Here is a 20,654-nt window from a genome sequence, read left to right as displayed (position 1 = left end):
ATCTTGCTTAACAGAAACTGGTTTCCAGCCAAAATTTCATAAAGTTTGAATTGTTGCCCCACTCTTTTTATGCTTAGCAAATAAAACTGCTAAGCAGGTTTTTCTCTGCTTAATAGCTTTATGAAATCGGGCCTGAACTCAATATGCTTGTTCGGGTTTTTTAAACTATCAACTGGTTTTTGTGTAAATATATAAGTTCAACAATAAAATGGCATTTGTACTTATTTCAGACATTGATCAAATATGAATTGATTAAAAAAATGTAAATATATTTTTCTCTGTATATTTGTAGAGTATAAGACACGGAACATGACAGCCTTGCTATTTTAACGAGGAACTTTCTTCAATTACCCAAGATCTTTTAAACACAACCTTTTAAACTCTGTTTTTCGGTTGTTTTTATGTGCCTTCAGTATAAAACGACAGAAATAAAGATTAATTTGGAATTAAAATATTAAAAAGTGTGTCCATAATGCGTTAATTTCTTTAATTTCTAAACACATTTGGGTTGAACAAAGACAAACTTGATGGAGTAACTGGAAACTGTGACGTCCAGATTCACAAGCCGAGGCTCTTTAATGGATTGGGGTACTGTTTGTAACAAACAACAAAATGTCCACAGATTTACATTAAACTCACACAGTTTGAAGATAATGGTAGTAGAAAGCTTTCACTTGAGAACCGATTCACTTTGAAACAATGTGGAAGTAAAATCCTTCCCAACTCAACAAAATCCAACAGCAGGGGAAACTAAAGCAAGACTAACCGTGGTATGACTAAAAGGTTTTCCTTTGATACGGGGCACTTTTAGGAGGACAATTTTATTTTGTAAAGAAACTTTGCCAAGGGCACAACAGGGTGACGCAGGTTAGTTTGAGGCCTGTGTCCTAACCCCCACCCCTGCCCGGCTACCCATCCAAGCTTGTTCAGAGTTGTGTTAAGGTACAACAAAATCACCCCAAAACATGAAGTTTGTTTTTAAAGGCGGCATCGGGGCAAATTGAATGAAAGGTCAAATTTTCTATACATTCTCTTGACTCACTATTAAACGTTTTTGTAATGTTAAGCGATACACATCTTTGACGCTACCATCACAAAGCAACAAAGCATTCTCCAAACCCAAATGCTGTATGAAAACAACTCATTACCATAAACATTCCAGCTGTAGTTTAGTTTCACTTTCAATATTCTATAGATTCAACAATATTTACATATAATAAAATAATTATTTAAGGGCACTTCTGCAGTTACATGGAGGTTGTCCTTTGCATCCATAGTACACTCTATTTTATTAACCTTAACGGTGGACGGTTGTCAATTTTTAGTCTGGGTGGGTCAAACTATTTCACAACAGGTACATGGAAAGTTCTGTATAAAATATAACAAAGTTCATAGATCAATCCCTTACCAAAAAACAAAAAAACAGAAGAATCTTATAGGAATCTTAAAGGATTCAAAGAAGAGACGAAAAAACTATAAGAATCCTATTTAAATCCTATAGGATTCTATAGATATTTCACCTATAGATAGGACTTTTTTTGTAAGGGATATTTTTGCTGATCATATATCTCGCACACCAACAATGCAAGAAACGGTTCTCACTACTTATGCATATCTTCAAAACTCATTTGAAAACCTATTTTTGTGCTTCAAATTTCATCTATGTGACTCATTTAGGCCCATCTCTCCTGCGCCAGGACTGTCTTTTAGAAACACATGCTGCATGCTGCCCCCTGGTCATTGCCTTGGTGCCCTTGAAATGCTCCAGTAGAAATTTACAATTTCCTCAAAGGGTGCCCTTTACCGAGGAGAACATGCCTTGGTGCCCCTGCCCTTTCAAAAATGAAGCATAAATGGCCACTATTATTACTACAATGATATAGAAGTTGCGATACACGAAGTGTGGGCCTTGGATAAAACTGTTTACCGAAAGTGTCCAATGGCTTTAAACATTGAATGTTTCATTACATCCATGCACACTTTATAACTACAACAATATTATTATGTTATTCAAGGCCTTGCCATTAAAACCTTTACCTGGGGATCTAAACCAATCTAAACATACACCTGTAAATAAACAAAGTCAAGTTCTTCTCACAAAGGAATCCATGAAAGGCTTTTGCTTCCGAGTAGTTTTAGTTTCATATGTGACTTCCTGCCTAATGCTAGCAATAAAATAGACAATCTTAACACCATCGGCCTACAACACGATAAAGCTGTTCAAGCTGCCTAGGATCGGCCTAGATAGCACAGACAAATTTCTAACATTTGACATACCCGTCGTCACAACGTCTCAAGCCTAGTTAGGCCCGAGTAGCGTCAATTATATATCGATAAAATACCTCCCAAGGACCTAGTAACTCTTTATTTAATTTGTATTTCATTCATTTAATAATTATGGGTTCGTTTTGGTTAAAGGTAGACTCATAGATTGTTTTTTGTCAAGGTAAAACAGATGTATAGGCAGAATTATAACAATTTTTGGTTTCTTATTATAAGATAATATTTTCGGTAAATTAAGGATTGTTTTCCATTTCAAGTTCCAAAGGCATACTACAGTTTGTATAGATGTGAAAACAACATCTTATCTCTGTTGATTTTCTCAAATTGTCATTCAAGTTTGTATTGTGATAGACTTGTGGACAAGTCGTTAATGGTCTGTCGCGCTGAGATAGTCGAGTTGTGGTGAACTGGTGGCAAAATGATTCAGGTTTCCGCAATCGCATACGGCTCTCGCGGGATCACTGCTCTCGCGCGAACTGCTGGTTGCCGACTTCTACTCCCCATTAAATGAGCGCATTTGTCTCGCAGGGCTAGCAGTTTCGCGCGAATACCACGGGGAGATTCGGAATAGAGTCGGAACGCTATCACCACGACAAACATTTAACGACTTGTCCACAAGTCTAGTATTTTGACAATAGCTGAGAGACTATTTCCATGTGGCCATGCCTTTAGTCTTTGTATCTCGTCTGACGCCAAATCCAAGCGATCCGGCAAGTCTACTCTTACTGTCTCGTTCCATCCCGTCAGATTGCGCTAATTCCTCATCATATCTAACATAACAAAATAAACAAGTAAACAAATAAATAAATAAATAAATAAATAAATAGTTAAGTACAACGAATAAATAAATCACAATAGTTATGGAAGGAGAAAGGGAAAAAAAGAAAAACTGTGACAAATATTTTGTTTAACAGATTTCTTTGAAAGGAAAGTGCTTTTCTTCACATAATATTGCACAGGATAAATAAAAACAATTAAATAAACAAATAAAAAAAATAAAAAATAAAATAAGTATGATGAATAAACTAATTAATAACAACATTATCGTGTACTTAAGTTTAAAAATAAAATGGAAAAAAAAGTTCTTTCAACATAAAATTGCACGTATTTGTGTTGAGTTCTTCCTATTGGCTGTTAATAAATACTCACAGGTCATGAAAATATAAATCTATAAAATATAAAGGAATTTGCTACTGGTGCTATATATATTAGATTAAATTAAACAAAACTGTGATTACGATTAAACTGGACTAAAAATTAATAATGGGAGTCTTCGAAAACATTTACAGCAAATCTGTACTTTGATCTGAAAAGATTTCTGTTCTAAGAGTTTTTTATTTGGTTATTTATAATTTCTACTTACAAGAGTTCATAGTTGCCGTAGCATTCTTTAGGAGGGATCTTGTTCCATCTGAAACTGAATTATTCCAAACATTGTTCTAAGAATTCGTCCACTTCAAAAAGAGGCAAGTTTAAGACTTTTTAAGACCTTTTTAATGCACTTTGAACAACAAATTCAGACCGAAAACTAAGTGAAGAAAGCAGGGGAGAAACAGCTTTACCCACGCACACTTTATGCAACCTTTTTACAAAAAGAGTAATTCCCTTCATTATACGCTTCATCCATTCATCAAGACCTCTAATATTTGAATTTAATACTTGTTAATGCTTCTGTAGGCGTTTAATTTTGATAGTTCAATTTAAGATTCGTTAATACTTTTAAAAAATCCACAGAAACCCTAAAACATCCACAAAGTCTCCAAACTGATACCCACGAATGTAGACTTCTGCTATTCAGACAACAAAGTGTCTTCATGTTTTAGAAAGAAAATGGTTTAGAACAAAATAAAGTTGATTGTTTTCAAAGAAAAAAAGAAGAATAAGTCTGCTTACATGGTTTAGACAAACCATGGACAAACTAAATAAAATAAAGTAAAAATTGGGACGGTTACAGGAGCCATTCCTGAAGTGTTATTTCAAGGAAATTGTAAACTGAACAGCGTACAAGCCATGTAGGAAAGTGACAGTCAAAGCCCAACAGGAAGTAAAATGGATTATTTAACTGTTAAGTTTCAATCTACTGTGTGAACCCATGGAGAACGAACAGCCTCAAGGCCAAAAACAAAACAAAACATGTTTAGCATCCTGTGTTTTTGAAAAAAAAAACAGGACTTTTTTTTTTTTTTTTTAAATGGTCGGCCGACACATTTTTTAAGACCGGCTGAACTGTTTTATTTGGAAAGGTTTGCAGTAACACCATGTAATGCCTATTTCTTAATGAGTTGGGGTGGTTCTCAAATAAACTGTTGATTTTAACTTGACGTTTCGATCAGTATGCTCTGATCGTTTTTTGGACTTTTTTTTGTTTGTTTTGAATTTTTGTGACATTGTTTTACTCATTTCTCAAAAACTACAGCACCTCTTCTAGTAACATGTTAAGGGAAGCTTTCTACCATCATTAACTTGAAATCGTTAAGTTTAATGTAAATCTGTGGACATTGTGTTTTGTGTTACAAAAAGTAAGTACGTTTCAAATGTAATTTTTTTTTTTCGCCCCAAAAAAAAGAGAGAAAAAAAGGAGGTAGCTTCCAAAAAGGAAGCGGTTGGGGACACTAAACGTGTTTTTTTTATATGGCCAAAGCATACAATGAGCTACTTTAAATAGGCTTTCCTTCCCAGAAACTCAAGCGCTAGCTGTATACCTATTAATGCACAATTAAGTTCCCAAGGACAGAGGATTTCCTAACCAAACTGTTTCCTTTTGTCGTCCATTGTCATCATGATTTCTAAAATGTATACTCTGCTCGTTTTCAGGAGATATTTAACACAAATGTATAAATGCTCAAATTTCAAAAACAAATTCGGACCAAAACATATGTTTTCTTTTTTGCTGAAGTTTTATGGTAAGAGCTTTGACAATGAAAAGTTAAATATAAATTACATCATAAAGGTAACCCTAGAAATGGGTGACTGTTTGGAAAACACTGGACAGTAGGCTGTTAGATCATTGGCGGGTCACAAGGCCAACTGATTTGGACTTTGGTCAATGGTAATGAAGAGTAGTGGAATCGCGCGGTATCAAGCCTGTTTTGTAAACATTGATTAAATTTGTGAATGTTACATTTTTTGTTGAATAATAATTCAAGAGAAACACTCTGAAACTGGGATACTGATCTTTTGCACACAAAGTAAATAACTAATTTGTTGTTTTTTTTTCTTATTTTTGCATAACACAATTTCACACAAAACAGATAATAACTTTTCAAATGTATATTTTATATTGTAGTCTTTGTAATTAGTCAGACTATGGTCAGACTATTGACCCCTTGCACGCATGTCACACGCCGCGACTGTGCCACGCTCACCATTTTGGTGGTCAATAGGTTTACATTTTAGTAAACGCCGGCTCGCCTAAATGCCAACTTCACTGATTAAGGCACAGTGACATTGCCCACTGAAGTGGCGCACCTAAGATTATTCTGATAATGACGTCAGCTGAATTGGGTCAATAGTAGAGTTACAATCACGCGTCCTGAAATACAACACAGTAGAGTTTGTATGTCATGAAACTACTTGCACCTAACCAGACAATTAAGACCCAACAATCAGTTTATAACAGATTTATATTTCTGTCTAAACAGAACACGCCCTTCCAAAACAACACCAACTAATTTCCTTGATAAAGTATAACGTTTCAACTTAATATAGCATCATACTGGGTTCAACAAACTTTGATAATACAGAGCTTACAAAACCAAATCAAAACTTTCTGGAATGTGTGGAAGAAAAAGGATGATAAGAATTTCTAAAACTTGTGTATAGTTATTCAAAGAGGGTTGTGTACATAGTGTATGATTAATAAACAAAAGTTATGTAAAAATATAAACTCAAAGTTGGTACCACTAATAGACTTGTACTAGTCACTGTCTGTCTGAAATGAGATTCAGGATTTCACCCAAGTACTCTTTATATAAGCAGAACCTATTCTTGGTATATGTCAAAGACCAGTCTTCTCACTTGGTGTATCTCTACATATGCATACACATACAAACCAGTGAAAATTTGAGCTCAATTGGTCATCTAAACTGCGAGATAACTATGAAAGAAAAAACACCCTTGTCACAAGATGTTGTGTGCTTTCAGATGCTTGATTACGAGACCTCAAAATCAAATTCTGAGGTCTCCAAATCAAATTCGTGAAAACTACTTCTTGAAAACTATGTTACTTCAGAGGGAGCCGTTTCTCACAATGTTTTATACTATCAACCTCTCCCCATTACTCTTTACCAAGTGTATGCTTATTACTCTGAGTAATTACCAATAGTGTCCACTGCCTTTAACAGTGATCTTTATAACCAGAGCTAACTGTTTCATGATAAATGGTTCTCTCTTTTAGCTACATAATGTATGCCAATAATCATTCTCCCACGGATTGTCTGTGGAGGTAGGGAATGTTATCTTGTGGCCTTATAATCACAATAGACCCAAGTCAATACATCACATCCACACCAACAATCAATGATTCAATACAAAGTCCAGCCCCTGACTATCAAGTTACATTGTCTAAATAAGGAACCCTGGATACCCAATGGGTACCAGTGTAAGACCATAGAGCTGTGTATCGACCCAGGTACCGAGGATTATTGGTGTAGGGCACAATGAAAGAAAAACTCCCCTCATTGAACGGGCGTATTTCACAACACACTTGAATAATTCAAATATTTTGCAATCTTCAATTCATCAATGCTGAACACTGGGCCAGAAGCTGGGGGTACATTCCGGATCCTCATGTTCATAAGATGTAACAATGAGAACAAAGAATGAATAGCTGTTCTTGGAAATCCAGGGTATTCGAACTTTGGAACTATTCAGAATTTAACAATCCTACCACTCCTACTTTGACCTAAAACTACTTTTAATAACAATTCATAAATACCTAAGACAGTTTTGCTATTCCTATTGGTGAAGAGCGCGTCATGTGGGGGTGATTAAACCTTTGATAGTGACCAGCTGGAGCTTGATGGGATTTTTAGTATTGTAGGTTTATACCTTTTAAAGACAGTGTACACTATTGGTAATTGTCAAACACCAGTCTTCTCACTTGGTGTATCTCAACATATATGCATAAAATAACAAACCTGGGACAATTTTGGCCCATATCCATTTTCACTCAGGTATTTGTCAAAGCTGTTTTTGAACTGATTTTTTTGTCCTAGCATAGACCACTTTTGCTGGGAGTCTATTCCAGTTGTCTACCACTTGCTGTGTGAAGAAGTATTTTCTGAGATTGTGCCCTTTGTTTAGCCTGCATTTGAAGAGCTTCATGTCATGCCCTCTTGTGCTACTTGTTTGTGAGAATGTGAAAAGACTTCTGGCATCTATATCCTTAAGCCCCTTAACGAACTTTAATGGAATGGCAAAGGAGCTTGTTATCAATGTTTTGACATGTAAATTTTCCATTTTTATCTTTTTAATGGACAAATAAATTATTGGATTGAATTGAAAATCATGCAGTGTTTCCCATATATAAACAGATATTTTTTACTAAGGTCAGTTTAAATATTGATCACGTTTTGCCCTTTGTACCAAAACTTCAACTTCACTTTTCCTTCCCTATGGTAGGTTAAACCCCATATTGCACAAAAACGTGTATTTTTACCGATAACTTTGCAATGCTCAAAAACACTCACTGAGTTTCAATAGGGCCTAACCTTAAGTTTGAATGCGATCACGTATTTTTGCAAACAGCCGAAACCACAAACATTGAAACGTGACTTTGACATTGTTAAACCTAAACGAACTCCACATACTGAATAAGCAGAGTCCAATTCTTCGTTCTACCTTCAGCTCAAATACTGAAGTGTATAGTCAAGCAATGAAGCATAAGTCAGACTTTGAACCCCCTCGGACAAAACAAGTTTCTACGTCAACACAAAACTGAATCATAACATAGCAACAGCTTCGTTCCCAGCCTTAGTCAGCACAAACAACAATCCTTTCAGGCCAATCCGAGTCGTACTTCAACCAAACATGTTCACAGAAAAGTTCAATTGGTTTGATCATTGTTAACTTTGAATGCATTTCACAGAAAAACCAGGGGCTTTTTTTGTTATCCTAAAAACTGAAATTCCTAGTGAAGTTCTGCTCTGCCCAACCAACCATGCTTAGTATGGGATGCTTAGTCAAACCAAACACGCTTAGCATGGAAGTCTTATATCAAATCAAACACGCTTAGCATGATATGCTCAGCCAAACCAAACACTCTAATTAGTACAGTATGCTCAGCCAAACCAAACACGCCAAAACCAAACTTGCTTAACATGCGATGTTCAGCCAAACCAACCATGCTTAGCATGAGGCCAGGCATACCAATCTTTACCAGGGTCTGAGTTTGATGGGTTCAGTACTGCACAGCCAAACCAACCAAGCTTAGCATGAGGCCAGGTATACCAATCTTAGCAGAGTCTGAGTTTGAAGGATTCAGTACTGGACAGCCAAACCAACCATGCTTAGCATGAGGCCAGGCATACCAATCTTTACCAGGGTCTGAGTTTGATGGGTTCAGTACTGCACAGCCAAACCAACCATGCTTAGCATGAGGCCAGGTATACCAATCTTAGCAGAGTCTGAATTTGATTGATTCCGTGCATATCCAAACAAACCCTGTTTAGGCATGGAGCCAGGTATACATTCTGGGAATCCCAAAACATTAAAATAAGTGCATTCAACAGTTTCCGCTTGATGAGCAGGAATGTTGGCAAATATGAGTTATTGTTGTAGGGCCACAATCAACAATGAAGTCCAAACCTGAGCTCAACATTCCTTAAACTGTGTTTTCTTTACTCATGGCACAACGAGGTGACTGGAATAGATTTACTTGGAATGTTTGTTGCAAAGCCATTGCAAAGTCTTTTCTTGAATTAAAATTACACCAACACTTACATTACATAAACTAAGTGTCCCAACTTGAGTGACTGTCCCAACTTGAGTCATTGTCCCAATCTAAGTCATTGTCCCAACCTAAGTCATTGTCCCAACCTAAGTCATTGTCCCAACCTAAGTCATTGTCCCAACCTAAGTCACTTAACCAACCTAAGTAATTGCCCCAACTTCAGTATTAACTGTCCCAACTTGCGCAACAGTTACTGTCCCAACTTAAGTAGCTGTCCCGACTGAAGTCACTATCCCAACTTATGTCACTGTCCCAACATAAGTAATTGCCCCAACTTAAGTAGCTGTCCCAAAAATAAAGTCTCAAATTGAGAAACTGTCTGAATTAGAGTGACTACAGTCTTTTCTATCACTGTAATCCTTTCTTATGACTACAAGTAGGCCTGTTGGATCAATAGAAATAATCCAGGAGTCAGTGGAGGGAAAGAGAAGGAGAGGTCGTCCAGGAACATCTTAGATAACTGACATTAAGAAGTGGACTGGACAGGGTATGGCAGCTGCAGCGAGATCAGCAGCTGATCTGGGATGGTTGGTGTTAACTTGTTATGACCACCGAAGCGCATTTTGCGCCACTGCACTGGAGAGAGAGTATCTTTAATTGGGAACAATCATCAAATGGGCATAATAAGAATACTACTTACTCAGGTACTTCTCCATTGGGCATGACGATATTGAGGGAGTCATTAATGAGGTTGTACTTCATGATACGATCATTTGATGTAGTTGACGTCAATGATGGAGAGGCATTCACCTGCAAGAGTAACAGATGGAAAGAAAGTATTGTTTGAAGCTTTGCATGGTGTCGAGAAATAAGAAACCATAAATAAATAGTAAACTTGCGGCTACAACCATGTGTAAATCTCTTAGGGTGTGAAAGCACCTACTCCATGTGACAAGGGTGTTTTTTCTTCCATTAGTATCTTGCAACTTCAACGACCAATTGAGTTAAATTTGCACAGGTTTGTTATTTTGTGCATATGTTGAGATACACCAAGTGAGAAGACTGGTCTTTGACAGTAACCAATAGTGTCCAATGTCTTTAATGGTAGTGGATACTATTGGTAATTACTCAAAATAATTACTAGCATAAAACCTTATTTGGTAACGAGTAATGGGGAACTGTTGATAGTATAAAACACTGTGAGAAATGGCTCCCTCTGAAGTGACGTAGTTTTCTAGAAAGAGGTTATTTTCTATGAATTTGATTTTGAGACCTCAGAATTAGAATTTGAGGTCTTGAAAGCACACAACTTCGTGTGACAAGGGTGTTTTTTTCTTTCATTATTATCTCTCAACCTCGACGACCAATTGAGCTCAAATTTTCACAGGTTTGTTATTTTATGCATATGTTGAGATACACCAAGTGAGAAGATTGGTCTTTGACAATTACCAATAGTGTCCAGTGTCTTTAAGACGTCAACATTTTCATGCAGCCTACTCCATTCAGAATTTTGTTCTGGAGGGCCCGTCTGAAACGGGTATAAGTTGGTATTAAATAGTCAACTAGTATTGGCAGCGTCGGCTACAATAGTCAACTAGTATTGGCAGCATCGGCTACAATAGTCAACTAGTATTGGCAGCGTCGGCTACAATAGTCAACTAGTATTGGCAGCGTCGGCTACAATAGTCAACTAGTATTGGCAGCGTCGGCTACAATAGTCAACTAGTATTGGCAGCGTTGGCTACAATAGTCAACTAGTATTGGCAGCGTCGGCTACAATAGTCAACTAGTATTGGCAGCGTCGGCTACAATAGTCAACTAGTATTGGCAGCGTCGGCTACAATAGTCAACTAGTATTGGCAGCGTCGGCTACAATAGTCAACTAGTATTGGCAGCGTCGGCTACAATAGTCAACTAGTATTGGCAGCGTCGGCTACAATAGTCAACTAGTATTGGCAGCGTCGGCTACAATAGTCAACTAGTATTGGCAGCGTCGGCTACAATAGTCAACTAGTATTGGCAGCGTCGGCTACAATAGTCAACTAGTATTGGCAGCGTCGGCTACAATAGTCAACTAGTATTGGCAGCGTCGGCTACAATAGTCAACTAGTATTGGCAGCGTCGGCTACAATAGTCAACTAGTATTGGCAGCGTCGGCTACAATAGTCAACTAGTATTGGCAGCGTCGGCTACAATAGTCAACTAGTATTGGCAGCGTCGGCTACAATAGTCAACTAGTATTGGCAGCGTCGGCTACAATAGTCAACTAGTATTGGCAGCGTCGGCTACAATAGTCAACTAGTATTGGCAGCGTCGGCTACAATAGTCAACTAGTATTGGCAGCGTCGGCTACAATAGTCAACTAGTATTGGCAGCGTCGGCTACAATAGTCAACTAGTATTGGCAGCGTCGGCTACAATAGTCAACTAGTATTGGCAGCGTCGGCTACAATAGTCAACTAGTATTGGCAGCGTCGGCTACAATAGTCAACTAGTATTGGCAGCGTCGGCTACAATAGTCAACTAGTATTGGCAGCGTCGGCTACAATAGTCAACTAGTATTGGCAGCGTCGGCTACAATAGTCAACTAGTATTGGCAGCGTCGGCTACAATAGTCAACTAGTATTGGCAGCGTCGGCTACAATAGTCAACTAGTATTGGCAGCGTCGGCTACAATAGTCAACGAGTATTGGCAGCGTCGGCTACAATAGTCAACTAGTATTGGCAGCGTCGGCTACAATAGTCAACTAGTATTGGCAGCGTCGGCTACAATAGTCAACTAGTATTGGCAGCGTCGGCTACAATAGTCAACTAGTATTGGCAGCGTCGGCTACAATAGTCAACTAGTATTGGCAGCGTCGGCTACAATAGTCAACTAGTATTGGCAGCGTCGGCTACAATAGTCAACTAGTATTGGCAGCGTCGGCTACAATAGTCAACTAGTATTGGCAGCGTCGGCTACAATAGTCAACTAGTATTGGCAGCGTCGGCTACAATAGTCAACTAGTATTGGCAGCGTCGACTACAATAGTCAACTAGTATTGGCAGCGTCGGCTACAATAGTCAACTAGTATTAGCAGCGTCGGCTACAATAGTCAACTAGTATTAGCAGCGTCGGCTACAATAGTCAACTAGTATTGGCAGCGTCGGCTACAATAGTCAACTAGTATTGGCAGCGTCGGCTACAATAGTCAACTAGTATTGGCAGCGTCAGCTACAATAGTCAACTAGTATTGGCAGCGTCGGCTACAATAGTCAACTAGTATTGGCAGCGTCGGCTACAATAGTCAACTAGTATTGGCAGCGTCGGCTACAATAGTCAACTAGTATTGGCAGCGTCGGCTACAATAGTCAACTAGTATTGGCAGCGTCGGCTACAACTTTTGCTAAGTGGTTGTTATACTTAAATGCGTGATGAAATCTAGCCGTAGCCATAACTGTAGCCAATACTTCAGACATGGCTTAGGGTAGTGAAGCTCTTACCTCAATTAACCATGGCTTCAAGTTATCGTCAATGATGATATCATAGCCATAACATTCAAAACAATGTCTGTCGTTAGCCATTACATTCTGTGAAATAAAACATCAAGAAGAAATTAATAAATACAATGTCAAGGTTAATAACAAACAACTTGATGGTTCATGGTTCAAAAATGCATAGTCATACAATATTTATGAAAATAAATGCAGTATCTAAGACAAAATTAATTCAATACAATGAAAAAAGAGCTCATGATTGGTTATTATTTTATCTCGGAAACAAAACATGAATAATCAACAGTTGGGAAGGAACAAAATCATAACATCAAAAACATTCTGGGCAAAGAAATATAAATATTGTTAACAACAAGTGTTACCACTGGTTACAGTAGAGATAAATATTCACAGATTCAGACAATTCATTCTGGACATAAATAAAAATAATAATGAGACTAGAATTTTAGTTTTATCTAGCACATGTATCCACCAAAAAGGTGCTCAATGCGCTGGAAGAAAGAGAGACAATTTCTAAGGAAGGTTTTGAACCTTTATGAATGATGAGACCGATTGATGTAGCACCTTTAATAGATTTACAAACCCTAACCCTTGTAAGAATTTACAAGGTGCTACGGCGCACTCAGCAGCTACTTCAAGGACCACTGGAGGCAAACCCTTTCTCTTACCGATAAGTGTAACTGGGTTCTTTTACGTATGTACATTTTTTATGCGCCTATGATCTTACATCCTATCCAAAGGACGAAAGAACAATGATTCAAACTAATAAACATCAACAAAGAAAACTACTGTTGTATAATTCTATTGTTTAGAACTACTTGCAAGAGTAGCCCATTTGCCTTTTAATGAATAAAATATAAAATAAATTAAGTTCAACTTACTGCCATGGACTTGAGTGAGTGCACTATAACCCAGTTCATCTCATCAAACAATTTGTCTGTCACCTGTAAAATAGAACAACAACTTTTATTAATGTCAACAAACAATTAAGTTTGATTGAAACAGTCCATAATTTAAATGTTTAAAAGAATTAATTATGCCACCCCCGAACAAAGATATTGACAAAAGAGGGACACCACCAACATAGGGTTAAAGAGCTCAGTTGGAACAGTGCTGCCATGCTAATCAGGAGGTCATGGTTCCAATCCCACTCTTGTCAATTCTTTGTTCAACATTAATCCCCCAGAGTCAATAATCCTTTAACAAATGCCCATCATACTCCCCAGGAAGTATAGTCAGGGAGATGGCTCAGTGAGCTGTTAACCCTAACCGCTTCAATAACTTTATATTAACAACTCCAGACCTGAAGGAAAATGGGTCTTGAAGAATGTCCTGGGTTGAATGGATATAAAAGCAGCCAGTGAATACCAGGTTGGCTTATTGAGGGGGGAGGGGGGGGGTTCACAGTTGGTGTTTTCGATTAGCTTCCCTGGGTTGAACTGGTATGTTCGAATAGCTTTGATGTCATTCCAGGGGCTCACCCAGGTCAGCCCCAAGTGCCCTGCTTGTGGAGTGGGTCACTTGGGGGCTGACCCCAGGTAAATGAGGTCACTACGAGAGCGGTGAGTGATCGTTGGATTAGCTCTTGTCAGGGGCTCACCAGAGTGAGCACAGAGGGTCGACCCAGGGAAGCTAATTGAATGCACCATATGGAAGAAAATATCTCAAGCCTTAGGTTTCTTTAAATAACACACCTCTTTCCCTCTTGTTCCTTCTAGGTAAACTCTGAGGTTGTGAACCGTCCATTTGCCGCCATGTTGAGAGTTATATTCCTCCTGTAATAACGAACCAAACATTCATTTTGAAACATACCTTCATTGTACCACAGTGAATGATTTTCCCTTGTATAGCAAAGCAAAATGCAACACAAAGTGAGTCAGTTTCTAATCGAAAGTTGAGTATTGCTAGTAAGTGGTAGTATTCTCTGTACCATGGTCCAGTGGTCATCGTGGTTAGACTGCAGGACACGCAATCTAAAGGTTGTGGGTTTGAATGCTACCCAGCTAACCGTTGATTTCATAATGACTAGAATTGTCCTCTAGTTACTGGCTCACAATTTCTTGATTGGTGTAATTCATAATCATAGACGTTCAACCAATGTTTGTATGACAGATATTGGCTGTTGCCAGCTTGGTGTTTATATCCCTTGACAGTAAGATCATCTAAACAAAAAAACAAACAAACAAACAAACAAACAAACAAGCAAACACAACAAACAACCTGAACAATTTTGACAACTTTGGATGGTCCCTTAGTCTGGTTACTTTTAGAATGTGACTAATCAAATAACACTTACATTGTAGTATTCTTGGATCCAAACTAAAAGCTAAACTTACCCCATGTTTTTGGATGGAGACGTTAGTGAGATGAATAAACATGTTGTCCAACTCATTGATGTTAGCGCTGTACTTCACCGTGCAGAAACGACAGAATCCAAGCTTGTATCTAAAAATACAATAAAACTGAGTGTCAATTTTACATGAATCGAGAAAGTAACGAGTCAGGGGGTTGAATTCGGTGGAAAACTCCACAAGACCGCAGAACTTGTAACTCAGAATCTTTTTAATACTGGACTTGGATTTTATTTACAAGACCAAAATCAAAATGAGAAGAGACTAGAATCAAAATGAGAAGAGACTAGAATCAAAATGAGAAGAGACTAGAATCAAAATGAGAAGAGACTAGAATCAAAATGAGACGAGTCTAGAATCAAAATGAGAAGAGACTAGAATCAAAATGAGAAGAGACTAGAATCAAAATGAGAAGAGACTAGAATCAAAATGAAAAGAGACTAGAATCAAAATGAGAACAAGGTTTTATCATCTAAACTGTTTTCTTAGAAAAGAACACTCGGAGAAGATCATCTCTTCTGTCTTATGGGTGACACTAAGCAGGATTGAAAGATATTTGTTAGACTCAAACTCAACATTTGAACTTCATTCTTTTGATACAAAGATGTCAAGTTAGAATTCTTTGACTTACATATAACACTTGAGTGGTCTGTAGGACGTCACTAAGACATAGATTCTTAGATCAAACTTCTTTCCTCCAATAAGAAGAGGATTATCAATGTACTTTGCGATGACGTAAGCATCTTTAGCTGATGGGGCTTGAAATCTATTTAAATAAACAAACAGAGGAGGTTAAACTTAAGACAATAAATTTCTACTAAGTTTGCTGGTAATTCCATGTTCTTCAACAGGTCTATACAACCGTTCTTGTAAATAAAAGTAACAACTTTTACATTGGAACTAAATGAACAGTACAAAACAAGAAGAAAACAAAGTTGGGCAACCTTGAAACTTTCTTGCTTGCTCATTCAAAGGTCTTTAAAATCAGTTTTAGGCCTAATAGAAAAAAAAACCCAGAGAAGCAAAATATTTTGAATAAAATGTGAGCTACTTACGAGGAAGTTCTGCTGTCTCTGGACCACTTCTTGAGTTGAGATAATTTATTGATTAGAAAGATTCCAATACCACGAGCTGTAATAAAATAAGTATTATAAATACATTGATGGATTCGAACCTTGCACCACAACATTAAGTAAGACTGCAATATCTTGCTTTGTAATGCCAAGGCTGTAATGATAAATACATTGATGGATTCGAACCTTGCACCACACCATTAAGTAAGACTGCAATATCTTGCTTTGTAATGCCAAGGCTGTAATGATAAATACATTGATGGATTCGAACCTTGCACCACACCATTAAGTAAGACTGCAATATCTTGCTTTGTAATGCCAAGGCTGTAATGATAAATACATTGATGGATTCGAACCTTGCACCACACCATTAAGTAAGACTGCAATATCTTGCTTTGTAATGCCAAGGCTGTAATGATAAATACATTGATGGATTCGAACCTTGCACCACAACATTAAGTAAGACTGCAATATCTTGCTTTGTAATGCCAAGGCTGTAATGATAAATACATTGATGGATTCGAACCTTGCACCACACCATTAAGTAAGACTGCAATATCTTGCTTTGTAATGCCAAGGCTGTAATGATAAATACATTGATGGATTCGAACCTTGCACCACAACATTAAGTAAGACTGCAATATCTTGCTTTGTAATGCCAAGGCTGTAATGATAAATACATTGATGGATTCGAACCTTGCACCACAACATTAAGTAAGACTGCAATATCTTGCTTTGTAATGCCAAGGCTGTAATGATAAATACATTGATGGATTCGAACCTTGCACCACACCATTAAGTAAGACTGCAATATCTTGCTTTGTAATGCCAAGGCTGTAATGATAAATACATTGATGGATTCGAACCTTGCACCACAACATTAAGTAAGACTGCAATATCTTGCTTTGTAACGCCAAGGCTGTAATGATAAATACATTGATGGATTCGAACCTTGCACCACAACATTAAGTAAGACTGCAATATCTTGCTTTGTAATGCCAAGGCTGTAATGATAAATACATTGATGGATTCGAACCTTGCACCACAACATTAAGTAAGACTGCAATATCTTGCTTTGTAATGCCAAGGCTGTAATGATAAATACATTGATGGATTCGAACCTTGCACCACAACATTAAGTAAGACTGCAATATCTTGCTTTGTAATGCCAAGGCTGTAATGATAAATACATTGATGGATTCGAACCTTGCACCACAACATTAAGTAAGACTGCAATATCTTGCTTTGTAATGCCAAGGCTGTAATGATAAATATCTTAAATACATTGATAGACAAAATCAGACCTGATACTACACGGAGGCAACAACAGCGATTGCCCCCTGGTCATTGCCTTGGTGCCCTTGAAATGCTCCAGTAGAAATTTACAATTTCCTCATAGGGTGCCCTTCACCAAGGAGAAAATGCCTTGGTGCCTTTGCCCTTTCATAGGCCTGATTAGATTATGTACATTGATAACGGACTTGAACCCTGCACCACTTAATTCCAAAACTACTGACAGAAAAGATGAAGTGAGAGAATGTTTTAAAAGACTGATCATGAATTGAATGCAAATTGTCCTTATTTTCTCTAAGGTTTTATATCTGTATGAATTTTAATGGTTGTTTTTTTAAGTTGTTAAGCGCCCAGGGGCATGTTTCATATAAATTGTCATTGTTAGTATTTATTTATTAAGCTCTATGTGATTTACCTTTGCCTGTTGGTTTCATAATCCATGTACTGGATGGGTTCTTACGGAATTCTTCCACAAACAGATTGTAGTCTGCTGGTAGTAGGAATGTGATGGGAATAAAATCTGTATACAGACAAACAAATAAACACAATATTAATAATGAACAAAAGTAGCTCAGTTGGAAGAGTGTCGGCACGCTTATTCTGAGGTTGCACGTTCAAATCCTGCTCTAGTCAATTTTTTTTTACCCCAAAATATTCACCCAGTCAGTGTCCCTTAAAGTCACCTGGAAATAGAATTTTTTTTCTTTCAAACATAAGAGTATATGCTTACGAACAATAAAACAATGTTTTTAATAATTGTTTGTCACGATTTATATGTTTAAAAAATATATAAAGTTGTTTTGGGGGCTGACTCCGCCTACCCCTTTTGTGACGTCATTCAAGGCAGACTTTGCCTGCAAGGCGTAAAGTAAACACACGTGCAAAGTACATGTACGTCAAAGTCGTGAGTTGGTACATTTCAAAAAGTGTTTTTCTGCGTTCAGCAGCAATACACCTGGTCGGCATTGGCGGAAAAAAAACAAAATTTTTTTTTTTTTGAAACGTACAAACTCACGACTTGGTCCGTACATATACTTTGCAATTGTGTTTACTCTACGCATTACAGGCAAAGTCTGCCTCGATTGACATCACGAACAGCGCCCTCTCGGGTCGGGGTCTACTCTTAAATTTGTAAATAACATAAGAACTGATTTTTTAAAACCTTAGTTAACTGTTTATTCACATTCCACTCATCAAAACACATATATTAGTGACAAAAGCTTTATTTTGAAAAAATACCACTTCCAGGTGACTTTAAGGGTTCTTACTCTATTATACATGCAGATAGTGAGATCTCATTCAACTGAAATCAATCACAATGCATTTTTTTTTTAAATGGTGGGAAAAACACAAGTAAAACATTATAACAAAACAGAAATCAAACAATTGTACAGAAATCATTACAGACTTGTAACACAAATGTAGGTTTGTCACTCAGTGATGTTCAAGGCGCTTCAACATTTCAGACTTGTAACACAAATGTAGGTTTGTCACTCAGTGATGCTCAAGGCGCTTCAACATTCAGTATTTTCCAGCAAGATATTGCAAAGCAACATTTACATTTGTGAAGTACGAGTCATAAACCAAACTTTCTTATTGATTCTATTTGTGTTTTCTTACCGAGATGAACATGTTTTCCATTTTCATCTTTCTCAGCGAGAGGACTTCCTTCTTTCTCCAGGTCCTTCCGATATCTCTTGATATTCTTAACCATTAAATCTTTCCTCGTTAACTCATAATGGTTTGGGAAGTGATTGATGATCCTGGATTAGAAACAAAACAAAAACCATGCACTGATTACAAAAAAAGACTAGTTTGCTTTTTTATTTTGAGTTTGTTACAAAACAGATAAAACAGTGTTTTGAGGTAAATTAGATTAGATACTATATTTCATATCGAATGAAAAAGTGGTGGCACCACACGGAAACTTTTCCCATAAAACTACAATCAAATTAACACTAAAATGCTTCAATTCCAAGCCTGTTTATTTTTCCCAATTGCGAAATAATTGGAAATCAGACTAATTAAGTAGGAAGACCACGCCAGATAGGCCGGAACTGGTAATTAATTACAGCCTAGTCTAGTACTACATAATAATACTTACTGATCATCTTGTAATCGGTAGCCTGTGTCAACATTGAAAATATTGCGTGTTGTTTGAACAGTACTCCTGTAAAAAAAAATATATAAAAAAATACATTTTTAAATTTGTTTTCATTTCAGATAATTTTCAATGAATGAAAACTCTTTGGCATTATTAATTTAATAAGGCCTTTTCCTTGAAAAGTACTCCTGTAAAGTGAAAGAAAAAAAGCAATTACCAACAAAACAACGACATTAATTAAATTAGTGAATTTAATTAATGTTTTTGTTTCAGACAACTAATCAGCAAATGAAAATTGTTTTAATAAATGAATAATTATGGTTTTTTTTTTTTTAAAGATAATTAGACAACAGTTCATTAGTATTAAATATGAAGGAGATTTGAGTGGATAAATTGGTGGCGACGTGCGGAAAATTATCCACAAAATCATTCATCAACATGGTATTTAATTATAACAGGAATTGTCAAGCATGGATCTGTTGACGTTGTGATTTATTTTCGGAAAAGTTTCCGTACGGCGCCACCACTTTTTCATTCGATATGAAATAATACAGCATCTAATTTACCTCAATGAGATATCCCTTTTTGTAAAAATGAGTGAAAAAGTGGTGGCGCCATACGGAAAGTTATCCAAATTAAAATCCTCTCTCATCTCACCAGTAAAAATTCCAATCTTCTTCGGGCGAAACCTGTATCCAGCCTCGTTTCTCAAAATTACTCGACAAGACAGATTTATCTTGATCAGATGCAAACTTGACCACCTTCCCTGCCATTCTGCAACCAATCTTTGTCACATTTCATTCATAAATCTTGGATGAAAAACAAGAAAAAAACTGACGCCTCACTATCTCGGTTTCCTAAGTGACAAAATCGAAATTACCACCACATTCCAAAAAGAAAATACTCATTCATTTATATATAGCTCAAAATCGAAGTGTTATATATTTCATATTATTTCCATAATACAATTTGAAATTATTTTACAAATAGCTAATTATATATTTTTTTAAAGAAATGAAAAAATTAATGTGTTATTTTTAATATTACTAATTTAATTAAAATATTTAATTAATGAATTACAATGACTTGTATAAATAAATGATTTCGATCTACAACCCATACAGTAACAGGAGGGGTAACTCACTTGTTGGTGAAGAAGCTTCA

The 20,654-nt window shown here is 36.9% G+C and overlaps 1 protein-coding gene across 1 annotated transcript; it reads right to left on the bottom strand.

Annotated features, from left to right (window-relative positions):
• Window positions 1-551: 551 nt before the first annotated feature.
• LOC117305049 (probable tubulin polyglutamylase TTLL1) lies at window positions 552-20,360 on the bottom strand. The gene is made up of 13 exons (XM_033789758.1): window positions 20,148-20,360; window positions 19,491-19,556; window positions 19,007-19,149; window positions 17,802-17,906; window positions 16,076-16,151; window positions 15,652-15,786; window positions 15,006-15,114; window positions 14,364-14,444; window positions 13,551-13,613; window positions 12,658-12,744; window positions 9,876-9,985; window positions 3,647-3,700; window positions 552-3,053 (listed from the first exon to the last, which is right to left on the bottom strand). Exons 1-13 carry the CDS (start codon window positions 20,261-20,263, stop codon window positions 2,930-2,932), a joined length of 1,269 nt encoding a protein of 422 aa, XP_033645649.1. The 5' UTR covers window positions 20,264-20,360; the 3' UTR covers window positions 552-2,929.
• Between the last annotated feature and the right edge of the window lie 294 nt (window positions 20,361-20,654).

The sequence above is a fragment of the Asterias rubens genome, chromosome 22, assembly GCF_902459465.1.
Source record: "Asterias rubens chromosome 22, eAstRub1.3, whole genome shotgun sequence".
In the NCBI taxonomy this organism is placed as follows: Eukaryota; Metazoa; Echinodermata; class Asteroidea; order Forcipulatida; family Asteriidae; genus Asterias; species Asterias rubens.
Note: the sequence above shows the minus strand (reverse complement) of the source record. Positions and strands in the feature narration are given on the sequence as shown.

Excerpts from the sequence above, each read along its gene's own strand:
- LOC117305049 (XM_033789758.1), bottom strand. The coding sequence starts at position 20,263 with ATGGCAGGGAAGGTGGTCAAGTTTGCATCTGATCAAGATAAATCTGTC. Across the intron at positions 15,787-16,075 it reads AGAGACAGCAGAACTTCCTC|ATTTCAAGCCCCATCAGCTA; the intron begins GTAAGTAGCTCA and ends TTATTTAAATAG. Across the intron at positions 15,115-15,651 it reads AGACCACTCAAGTGTTATAT|ATACAAGCTTGGATTCTGTC; the intron begins GTAAGTCAAAGA and ends TTGTATTTTTAG.